The sequence below is a fragment of the Ranitomeya imitator genome, chromosome 7, assembly GCF_032444005.1.
Source record: "Ranitomeya imitator isolate aRanImi1 chromosome 7, aRanImi1.pri, whole genome shotgun sequence".
In the NCBI taxonomy this organism is placed as follows: domain Eukaryota; kingdom Metazoa; phylum Chordata; class Amphibia; order Anura; family Dendrobatidae; genus Ranitomeya; species Ranitomeya imitator.
In genome coordinates this window covers 181,411,241-181,423,624 of record NC_091288.1, presented here as the reverse complement: position 1 = coordinate 181,423,624, position 12,384 = coordinate 181,411,241, and the positions used below count along the sequence as shown (strand labels likewise).

Here is a 12,384-nt window from a genome sequence, read left to right as displayed (position 1 = left end):
ACCCTAACCCTACCCCTAACCCTACCCCTAACCCTAACCCTACCCCTAACCCTAACCCTACCCCTACCCCTAACCTTAACCCTAACCCTACCCCTAACCCTAACCCTACCCCTAACCCTACCCCTAACCCTAACCCTATTCTAACATTAGTGGAAAAAAAAAAAATTCTTTATTTTTTTATTGTCCCTACCTATGGGGGTGACAAGGGGGGGGGGGGTTCATTTATTATTTTTTTTATTTTGATCACTGAGATATAATCTATCTCAGTGATCAAAATGCACTTTGGAACGAATCTGCCGGCCGGCAGATTCGGCGGGCGCACTGCGCATGCGCCCGCCATTTTGGAAGATGGCGGCGCCCGGGAGAAGACGGACGGGCCTCTGCATGGTGCATGTCACATGCCGCTGCATGTCGTCGCATGGTGCATGCCAGCGCATGGTGCATGTAGCTGCATGGTGCATGTCGCTGCATGGTGCATGTCGCTGCATGGTGCATGTCGTCGCATGCCGCTGCATGGTGCATGTCGTCGCATGCCGCTGCATGGTGCATGTCGCATGCCGTCGCATGGTGCATGGCGCATGTCGTCGCATGGTACATGTCGCATGCCGTCGCATGGTGCATGTCGCTGCATGGTGCATGTCGCCGCATGGTGCATGTCGTCGCATGGTGCATGTCGCATGCCGCTGCATGGTGCATGTTGCATGCCGTCGCATGGTGCATGTCGCTGCATGGTGCATGTCGCTGCATGGTGCATGTCGTCGCATGGTGCATGTCGTCGCATGGTACATGTCGCATGCCGTCACATGGTGCATGCAGCATGTCGTCGCATGGTGCATGTAGCATGGTGCATGTCATTGCATGGTGCATGTAGCATGTCATCGCATGGTGCATGTAGCATGTCGTCGCATGGTGCATGTCGTCGCATGTTACATGGTGTGTGTTGTATGTATGTACTGAGTGTTTTTTTTTTTTTCATTCAACACATTAGCCGGATGATGGGACTACAACTGTCCCATCATTGGCTAATGTGCCAGTCACTGTCAGTGTAGCAGGCAGAGCCCGATGGGACTTGTAGTCCCATCGGACGATGCCTGCACACACATACATACACATATATATACATACACACACACACACACACACACCAACAACCCCCCACAGGAGACCCCCGGCGCCGAGCGGCACAGGAGACCCCCGGCGCCGAGCGGCACAGGAGACCCCCGGCACCGAGCGGCACAGGAGACCCCCGGCGCCGAGCGGCACAGGAGACCCCCGGCGCCGAGCGGCACAGGAGACCGCCGGCGCCGAGCGGCACAGGAGACCCCCGGCGCCGAGCGGCACAGGAGACCGCCGGCGCCGAGCGGCACATGCCGGCACCCAGACCCCAGCGTCAGGCATCCACGCACTCCCCCCAGCAGAGCCAGCACAGCCCTGTCCTCAGATCCCAGCGTGAGCAGTGAGCACACATAGCCCCGCCCGCCCCCAGCACAGCCCTGCAGGCAGCCCCGCCCCCAGCCCAGTCACTTTTGCTGAGTGACTGCAGACTGTGGGGGCTGGTCACGCCTGCTGCTGATGTCACGTCAATTTTCAGAGCCTGGAAATTGACGTGACGTCGGCGGAAATGAGCGGCGGCTGCAGTCTGGGGGTCATGTGACCCGTACCCAGCTGCAGCCATAGCGCCGCTCACAGGCAAAAACGACAACGCAAGGTATTTACACAATGCAATAGGGGCCCTGGGGGGATACATTGGGGGGTTACATGAAAGTAGTGGACAACCCCTTTAAGAGGGAGTTACTTGAGGATCCTTCATTGGAGGGATATTGTGGGAAGGCATAGGAGGGGAGAGGGGTACTGGAAGGGGAACAGTTTATATGGAAGCAGGGAGTCCTCTACCGGATCACAGAGCAGCACCACACAGGGACGAGCCCCACTATAAAACGACAGCTGGTAGTTCCCAAGAAGTATAGGCAGGAGTTACTGCGAATCTCTCATGACATACCCTTGGCCGGGCACTTCGGCGTCAGTCGCACCAGGCATCGTCTGACACAAAACTTCTTTTGGCCGGGGGTAACCTATGATGTTCGTCAATACTGCCAGACCTGTGACAGTTGCCAGCGCATTGGCAAGAGGGGAGATCGATGCAAGGCCAAGTTACGCCCCCTCCCCATTGTGGAGGAACCATTTAGCCGAGTAGCGGTCGATCTGATAGGGCCGTTAGCCAAACCCAGTCCGTCAGGGAAAAGGTATATATTGACAGTGGTAGATTATGCCACACGGTATCCAGAGGCGGTTGCGTTACCTAACATACTGGCAGAGACGGTGGCGGCTGCCCTGCTCCAGGTTTTCTCACGGGTTGGATTTCCCCGGGAGATTATCTCGGACCAGGGTACCCAGTTTACAGCAGAGGTGACCAACCAACTGTGGAAGCTGTGCGGCGTAAAGTCCATTAGAAGCGCCCCGTACCACCCGCAAACCAATGGGTTGTGTGAACGCTTTAACGGGACGTTAAAACAACTCATTGGGACTTTTACCAGGACCTACAGGGACTGGGAGAAATTCTTGCCTCACCTCCTGTTTGCCTATCGAGAGGTGCCCCAAGAATCCACGGGGTTCTCCTCATTCGAACTGGTATACGGGAGACGGGTAAGGGGACCCCTAGACTTAGTGCTAGAACACTGGCAAGGGGAGGGCATCATAGAAGGGGTACCTATTGTATCCTATGTGCTGGAATTCCGGGACCGCCTACAGGCGCTGACCCAGGCTGTACGTGGGAACATGCAGGTGGCCCAGCGGCGCCAGCGCGTATGGTACGATTGGAGGGCCAGAGAGCGCACCTTGGAAATAGGACAGAAGGTCCTGGTGTTAGAGCCCACTAGGCAGAACAAGTTCCAAGCTGCATGGCAGGGGCCCTACCAGGTAGTGGGGAACATAGCCGACACCACCTATAATGTCGCCGACTGTGACGACCCCAGGGTTATCCGCATGTTCCACGTGAATATGCTGAAGCCCTATCGGGAGCGCCCTGAAGAGGTAGTGACCATCTGTGCACCTGAAGCAGAGGATTTAGACGGACTTCCCTTGCCTGATGTCTTAGGGGAGAGGACTCAGTCTAAAACATGGGACCAGGTGAAGACTTAGGGTGACACTGGGGTGAAGACTTAGGTCCCCGGGAGAGACAGCAGGCCGAGGAGTTGTTGAGGCAGTGACAGAGGATGTTTTCGGGGAAACCCGGGTACACTCACGTGGCACAACACAAGGTTGAGACCCAGGATCAGACCCCCCTGCGACAACCCCCCTTCCGCGTCCCTGAGTCTGTACGAGAGGGGATGCGACAAGAGATACAAGAGATGTTGCGTTTAGGGGTCATTGAATAGTCAGATAGTCCCTGGGCATCCCCCGTAGTGTTAGTGCCCAAGAAGGATGGGGCTACACGGTTTTGTGTAGACTATTGTAAGGTCAATGAGAAAACGGTGACGGATGCGTATCCCATGCCGCGTGTGGATGACTTGTTAGACCGGCTGGCAGGGGCAAAGTATTTGACCACCATCGATCTATGCAAAGGCAACTGGCAGATTCCCCTTAGTCCTAAAGCTATTCCCAAGTCGGCATTTGTCACCCCGTTTGGCTTATTCCAGTTTCGAGTTATGCAATTCGGGATGAAGACTGCCCCGGCAACCTTCCAGAGGCTGGCTGACCGGCTTCTGGATGGTCTCCAGGACTATGCGTGTGCCTACCTGGATGACATAGCCATCTACAGCGCGACATGGGAAGAGCATCTAAATCACCTACAGACAGTATTAGACAGGATCCACAAGGCAGGAATCACCCTGAACCCAAACAAGTGTCACGTGGGCAAAGCAGAGGTTCAGTATTTAGGGCATTGGGTGGGAAGTGGGAAACAGAGACCAGAACCAGCCAAGATTGAGGCCATAGCCAAATGGCCCACCCCACACACTAAAACACAGGTCATGGCGTTTCTAGGGACAGCGGGGTATTACAGGAAATTCGTTCCCAATTACAGCAGCGTGGCCAAGCCCCTCACTGATCTGACCCGTAAGAACCAACCCTGCCAGGTAACCTGGACCCCAGAGTGTGAGGAAGCCGTCCGCCAGCTAAAGGACGCCCTCACCAATACCCCTGTATTGGCCGCACCCGATCCAACTAAACGTTTCCTTGTCCACACAGACGCTTCTATGTTTGGATTGGGGGCAGTACTAAGCCAAGTCGGGCCGGATGGCCAAGAACACACGGTAGCTTACCTGAGTCGGAAACTACTGCCCCGTGAAGTGAGCTATGCGGCCATCGAGAAGGAGTGCCTGGCAATAGTATGGGCACTCAAAAAGTTACAACCATATTTGTATGGACGACTGTTTTCCCTCCTAACGGACCATAATCCCCTAGTCTGGCTTAATCGGGTCTCCGGAGACAACGCCAGATTACTGCGGTGGAGTTTAGCCCTACAACCTCTGGACTTCACCATCCACTACCGACCCGGCAATCAAAACGGTAATGCCGATGGACTAAGTCGACAAACGGAACTCGTACCAACCCCATAAACTTCTGTCATCCCCAAACCGATCCGTTAAGGATCAGACTGTGTATGCCGATCGCGTCGCTGAATAGGGGAGCCGTGTTACAGAACCCCCCAGCACCAAGAATGTTATGCAGTATATGTATGTATTTTTTAAATCATAAAGTAAACCTCAGTAAATATATAAAACCACTTTTATTGATTAAAAACAAGGCAACGAACCCAACCAATAGTGACCAATAAACAAAACACAAACCAAAAATACAAAAAGTGCTATAAAAACACCATTGAACTAATGGGGAAGGCTATATAACCCTAGCCAAGGCAGTATATGTATGTATAACAGTTTCCATGTGAAATGCATCAGTCCACAGGCTGCGCCCCTGGACAAGATATTCTCTTTCTGACCTCACCCCACCTTTGTAATTCCCACAGTAAATATTGGCAGGCTCCGGCCCCCTGCGGCTATTGTAATGTAGGTCTGGCCTGCTGTGTTCGTATTGGCCTGCCCTGTGTATCTGTGTTATATATGCTGTGTGCTGTAAATAAAGGTGGTTCTTTTAGACTGGAAATACGTGGGGTAGCAGTCAGCTTTTATATGCTCTCACGTAATCAAGGAATTCCAGCCAGCGTCTTTTATTCAGACTCCAGCCAAAACAGAGTGGACCTCCTGAAACACGGGGTGGTACTGAAAGAGGTACCCCAGCTTGGTAGACCCCGTTACAGGGATCAAACCCTTGTCCACACTCCACCGGAAGAAGACCTATCAGTGTTCGTAGTAGATATGCAAGGATGCTGGTTTCCTGGCCCTAATAATGGTCTGAATGACCAGATTGGTCTCAACGACCATGCTGTTATACTTCGAGAATATAAACTCTGGTGGAAGAAGGAACCTTGAGAGAGAGAGAATCTGGACGGCCTGGAAGCTTCCAAGGGGCGTCCATGAACATGTTTACCGGGTCCTTCTTGGCCAGTCCGGAGCTATCAGGATTATAAGGATCCCTTTTTCCTTTATCCTTTTCACGACACTCGGACAAGGGGAGAGACGGAAAAATATAAGGCAGTTGGAATTGTGACCACAATATTACTAGAGCATCTCAATAGCTGGCTAGCGGATCCCGGGACCTGGCTACGAACCAAGGAATCTCATGGTTTATCCGAGACGCTATGAGGACGACGCCTCAGGAGCCCCATTTCTCTGGATGAAGACGGTGGGGCTGAGCAATCACCCTCACGAAGCAAGACCCTGATGGCTCAGAAAATCGGCTGCCCGACTTTCTACCCTCGGAATGTGCACGGCTGACATGGTGGAAATGTGATGTTCTGCCCATTGCAGAATCCTTGTTACCTCTATCATAACTTGTTTATGTAAGCCTCGGCCGTGGAGTTGTCCGACTGTATGCAGACCGGCTGGCTTGGAAAGAGAGAATGCCAGTGGCGAAGAGAAAAGAAAAAACTGCCCTGATCTCCAGGAGATTGATGGGGAGAGAGGCCTCTTAGGCGTTCCAGTGGCCCTGCGCTGTGTGACGAAGAAAAAAGCAGCTCCCCAAATGAGGAGACTGGCGTAGGTGGTGATGAACTGCCACCAGAGAGGAAAGAAGGACTTCCTTCATAGGACTAAGGATTCAATCTGTCTATCTGTAGAATCCTTAAGCGATGCACTGATCAGTAGAGACAAGGCTGTCTTGGAAGACAGGCGAGAAGCCGGCGGATCCACATTAGGGATTCTGCCCATTTATCAAGAAGGTCTGGGCTAAAGGAGTAGAGGATGTGTAGCCTCTTCCTGCCTGGGAAGCGCTTTTCAGGGTGTTCCCAGTGTTTAGAAATAATCATGACAACTTCCCTGAGATTAGGGAAAACTCCGGGAAGGACATTTTACCCCTTAGAAAGCAACCGAGTGCTCCTGAGCAGGTGCCTCGTCCTTCCTTAGGTTCAGAATTTTGGTAATTTGCCAAGATGAGGCTATTGAGCATATCTTGCATCTTTCAGGTCTGGTCCGTATGGGACTCAGACTCAGACTGGGAATCCATATCCAACCCCCAAAACTGCCTCCGAGGAGGAGGCATGGGATGAGGAATGTATCCAAGAGAAAGAAGAGGGACCCGCAGCTTCCTTTGCTTTGTACGCGATCTGTCTCTGTGAAGGTCGCGGTCAGGTGCGAGCGAATCACCGTGAGAGGTGTTCGGAGCACTGGTGGCAGAAAACAAACGTGGAGGTCGCTCCAGGACCTGGACCGGGGACTGTGGGACTTTAGTCAGATCTGAGACCGACTGTGATATGGTAACAGCCCACTCCGGAGGGAGGGGAGTGCTCTCATCCCAGGCGTTAGAGGGTTTCTCTGAATGACACTTTACTTTTACAGATGGCACAGGCGTCACGGATCATAGGGACAGGAATGGGCCTCCCTGAGATTGGACATAAGTGATAGACTAGGGCTACAGCTGGGGAGAGCTAGGCCCTTGTGAAGAGAGAAATTAACCAGTCTGGGCTGCTCCTATCTGATAACAGAGACGGCGCTGTCACTGCTCAGGCTGCAGTGTCCCCCAGATACAGTGCAGGTTAGTGATGGACGCCTGTTGTGCCCTTTAGACGATGGTGAATGAACGATTCTTCATACGCTTTTGGATCTTCACACACTCTGCAGGCAGAGATACACTATGTCCCCCCTGCGAGGGGCGCCTCGAGAGAGAGGGATAGAGAAAACACACTCTCTTATTAGGCCAGGAGTGCGCCGAAGACGGCATCAACCCCTTACGAGAAGGGGGGAGGTCACCATAGATGACCACCGTCTTCCTCTCAGCCCTCTCTGAGGAGAGGGGTGAGGAGGGGAAAAGGCAAGGACTGTCCACCAGTAATCGCCCTGAAACACCAGTAAAGGTGACAGGGGATCGGTCCGAGAGTAGGCGATGTGGGTGACACCACACTGCTCTCTTGGTCGCATAAGTGTGGGAAAACAGGGTGAGACATTACACCCAGTTACCCTGAAGCTGAAGAACCTGAAAGACAAAGGAAAAAGATTAATAAAACACAACAGGTGAGCTGAAAAGGAAAAAACGGATGTGGTGTTAGATCCAGGTCCTCCTCCTACAGACATAAAGCTTAAACTGAGGTGCTTTGTGCCTGTCGGTGGGTGTACACTGTGGAGGAGGAGCGATCTTCCTTTTGTGCATAGTGTCAGCCTCCTAGCGACGGCAGCATACACCCATGGTTCCTGTGCCCCCCAATGAAGCGAGAAAGAAATGCAGATTTCTTGTGGATTTGCTGCAGATTTCGCCCCATGAAAAGGGTGAAATAAGCGTGAAAATCCGCAGATAAACCTATGAATGCGTTCGGACTATTCTCAGTCCACTATGAATACTTGTTTGCTTCTGTAATCCGCATCCTTATAAATACGGCTCGTTAGGCATAAAATATTACAATTAACTCGAAATGTCCAGAAATACGTAACGAGGAGTAGAAATGGCGCCCGCCCGGAAGCGATGGCACACAGAGCGACGCTGCAACACCCCCCCGGTCATAAACGCTTCGTATCTGACTTTGCAGCTTTTTTTTTTTGTTCCTTTATAATAACCGGTTAAGAAAATTGCTCGGCTGTAAATTCTTTTGTCCGGGGCCGTCCGTAGCATCAGGCCCACAACAAAGAAACCTGCTACAGTGGTGGACTTCCAAAACCCGGAGTCAGCTTCCTGCGTCAGCAGCTGGAACCTACTGGGGTGTAGAGAGCAAAATCCCCCCCGGGGACCCACGAGAGTCAGTAATGAGCCCAGCGGGTCCGCTCACTGCTATTTATACGATAACGGCAATTTTGGGATGAACTATTCTTGATAAATCCTCACTGCGGTTATTACAGGAAGTTTGTAGAAAGTGATAGGAAACTTTTCCTACTTTTCCAACTTCATATATATGAGATATCGGTATTCACCAGCTGCGGTCTCCAAGCTACGGCGTTCAAGATATTGTGAAAAGACAACAACTCCCATCATCATGCCAGAAGTCGTAGTTCTGAAATAGCTGAGGCGCCATAAGCTGGAGAAATGGAAAGCAAAATTTCCATGTGTGGAAAAAAAAAAAACAGGATCAATTTAACCAGTTCAGGACAGGGCCATTCCCCTCCCCCCCGTTTTCAGGTTTTATAGCACAGGAGCTTTTAACGACTCTAAAAATTAAGATAAAATACTTTTTGCCCCTCTCGTTCATGATACACGGGGCTACATTTTTATGTTATTTTCACACACTCTTTTTATTTTATTTTTTTGCCACTATCGGGTGGAATTAGAGAGGAATTAAATGTCTGTTTTTAACTTTTAACACAAAACACTGCTGAAATGAATTTCTAATTTTGTTCCTATTTCTGCAATAATTATTTTTATAGATCGGGAAAGTTTTTCTTTTTTTTAATCTATGTTCTTTAATTTATTTCACATATTCTGCCCTGTCCTCCATAAGGTCATGAAAAAACCTTTGAGAGGGGGCATTTCAACAACTAAAAATATATACAGTGGGGCAAAAAAGTATTTAGTCAGTCAGCAATAGTGCAAGTTCCACCACTTAAAAAGATGAGAGGCGTCTGTAATTTACATCATAGGTAGACCTCAACTATGGAGACAAACTGAGAAAAAAAAATCCAGAAAATCACATTGTCTGTTTTTTTAACATTGTATTTGCATATTATGGTGGAAAATAAGTATTTGGTCAGAAACAAAATTTCATCTCAATACTTTGTAATATATCCTTTGTTGGCAATGACAGAGGTCAAACGTTTTCTGTAAGTCTTCACAAGGTTGCCACACACTGTTGTTGGTATGTTGGCCCATTCCTCCATGCAGATCTCCTCTAGAGCAGTGATGTTTTTGGCTTTTCGCTTGGCAACACGGACTTTCAACTCCCTCCAAAGGTTTTCTATAGGGTTGAGATCTGGAGACTGGCTAGGCCACTCCAGGACCTTGAAATGCTTCTTACGAAGCCACTCCTTCGTTGCCCTGGCGGTGTGCTTTGGATCATTGTCATGTTGAAAGACCCAGCCACGTTTCATCTTCAATGCCCTTGCTGATGGATGGAGGTTTGCACTCAAAATCTCACGATACATGGCCCCATTCATTCTTTCATGTACCCGGATCAGTCGTCCTGGCCCCTTTGCAGAGAAACAGCCCCAAAGCATGATGTTTCCACCACCATGCTTTACAGTAGGTATGGTGTTTGATGGATGCAACTCAGTATTCTTTTTCCTCCAAACACGACAAGTTGTGTTTCTACCAAACAGTTCCAGTTTGGTTTCATCAGACCATAGGACATTCTCCCAAAACTCCTCTGGATCATCCAAATGCTCTATAGCAAACTTCAGATGGGCCCGGACATGTACTGGCTTAAGCAGTGGGACACGTCTGGCACTGCAGGATCTGAGTCCATGGTGGCGTAGTGTGTTACTTATGGTAGGCCTTGTTACATTGGTCCCAGCTCTCTGCAGTTCATTCACTAGGTCCCCCCGCGTGGTTCTGGGATTTTTGCTCACCGTTCTTGTGATCATTCTGACCCCACGGGGTGGGATTTTGCGTGGAGCCCCAGATCGAGGGAGATTATCAGTGGTCTTGTATGTCTTCCATTTTCTAATTATTGCTCCCACTGTTGATTTCTTCACTCCAAGCTGGTTGGCTATTGCAGATTCAGTCTTCCCAGCCTGGTGCAGGGCTACAATTTTGTTTCTGGTGTCCTTTGACAGCTCTTTGGTCTTCACCATAGTGGAGTTTGGAGTCAGACTGTTTGAGGGTGTGCACAGGTGTCTTTTTATACTGATAACAAGTTTAAACAGGTGCCATTACTACAGGTAATGAGTGGAGGAAAGAGGAGACTCTTAAAGAAGAAGTTACAGGTCTGTGAGAGCCAGAAATCTTGATTGTTTGTTTCTGACCAAATACTTATTTTCCACCATAATATGCAAATAAAATGATAAAAAAAACAGACAATGTGATTTTCTGGATTTTTTTTTCTCAGTTTGTCTCCCATAGTTGAGGTCTACCTATGATGTAAATTACAGACGCCTCTCATCTTTTTAAGTGGTGGAACTTGCACTATTGCTGACTGACTAAATACTTTTTTGCCCCACTGTATATATATATATATATATTTTTTTTACCTGATTTCTCCTGTAACTGAGGCTGGTATATTAGCCCCAGTTACAGTGTAAATTCAGCCTTCTTTTGCACAGCAGAGCTGACAGGGTCTCCTAAAACCCAACACCTCCTGCTCCCTAAACCCAATTTTTATGACCACTGGGTCCAGAGCAGATAGCGCTTCCTATATACTGTATAAAAATGCTCGTTTAGAGCCGTGTATACAGCAATCTAGAAGGCAGGGATGGTAATAAACTGCTGAGCTCACTTCTTCCACTTGTCCCAAGGTTCACGCCGTTGCACGAACCTTTAACAAGCAGAAATGGTAAGAGCCCAGCAGGCCAATAGCGCCCCCTGCTTGTTATACCGCATGAGCCCTGCAGCCAGTTCTATACGAGCCACGAGAGATCCCCCCAATCGACATCGCTGGAACGTCGGAACACTTTTTTTTTTTTGGTTTACAGCTCATTGCCTTGGACGCCGACCACCGCTGCAGTCTAGCTTGTAAGCACTGAGATGAAGCTGGCTGAGAGTATAAAAGTGACAGTGCGCTCCAGCAATCCTGGCAAGCAACAAAACAGTGCTTGCAAGCTCAATCAAAATAAGCTTGTAAGCGCAGAGCATATTCTGCTGTGTAACATCGGTGGTCAGTTTCCAAGGCAACGAGCTGTAAACATAAGAAAAGCGTTGATATCTCAAGAACGGCTGAAAATTTTACTAAGCAGTACACTGCAAAATTGCTTGGGTTGACAAGCTCCATCTATGAAGATGGGAAATAACCCTGTAAGTAATAAGTTGGAATGCGCTGGTCTTGTACTCACCTTGGGAAAGGCATTGGTTTGCAAGAGCCACTTGGCCCGAATGCAGGTACAGGTTGAGTCGGGTGAAGATGCTGGTCAGGGAGGGAATAGTGATAAAGCAGAAGGCAACGCACGCCTGGAACAAACAAGGAACATAAGACTTGTATGACGGTCTTCATAGTGCAAGAATTGGATGTATAACTTTACAGATATAGAAAATAATTTAAATTAAAAAAAAAAATCAAGTATACGCAGATGCATCCAAACTTCACCTTCCAGAATTTATTGGTAATATTTTATTTCAATAGTGAATTAAAGGAATTGTCCACTACTATAAGAGTTAGCTTTGACGGGCCCAGGACAATGGAAAGATAAAAAAAAAAACTCACTTTATTCACCCTCCCCAGGTCCAGTGTTGCTCCTGGTGTCTGTTATTGTCGGCAGCGCTGACACAGCTGCAGCCTATAAGTGAGCTCAGTGGTCCTGTCTGAGATGATGGCCCAAGCTGCTCGGAGCAGCTGACAGTCACTGATTGGAAGCAGCGCTGTGGATGTGATGTCAGCATTGCAGACAGTAGCAGACACTGGGCGTAGCTGCAGAGAGACGCACTGCTGGACCTGGGGAGGGTGAGTAAAGGATATATTTTTTTTTAATACAAATGGCACCAGGGCATGGGTTTTTCTGGAACAGCAAAAGTCCTGTTGATTAGTTTGTACAGTAGCGGACAAACAATTTAATAGTTAAACTTATTTATAAATAGCGTGAACCCTTTAACAATCCTAATCTATAATTATGGGCGGAACAGTGACATCCCACCTACCCTGACAAACGAGGCCGTCTTTCTTGAATGATTCCCTTTCATCACCTTCTTGGTTTCCATGGCCAAATGGTTGACACTCTGAAGAAACAATCAAGTGACTATTAAATGCAGATCTTATGTATCAGA

The 12,384-nt window shown here is 49.2% G+C and overlaps 1 protein-coding gene across 2 annotated transcripts in view; it reads right to left on the bottom strand.

Annotated features, from left to right (window-relative positions):
* Positions 1-12,384, bottom strand: part of VPS35L (VPS35 endosomal protein sorting factor like) — an 84,554-nt gene that overhangs the window by 31,795 nt on the left and 40,375 nt on the right. For both annotated transcript variants that reach the window (XM_069734155.1, XM_069734154.1), the window contains exons 25-26: positions 12,259-12,336; positions 11,460-11,574 (exon numbers count right to left, since the gene is read on the bottom strand). In XM_069734155.1, the coding sequence (XP_069590256.1) occupies positions 11,460-11,574; positions 12,259-12,336 (193 nt within the window). The remainder of the gene's footprint in view (positions 1-11,459; positions 11,575-12,258; positions 12,337-12,384) is intronic.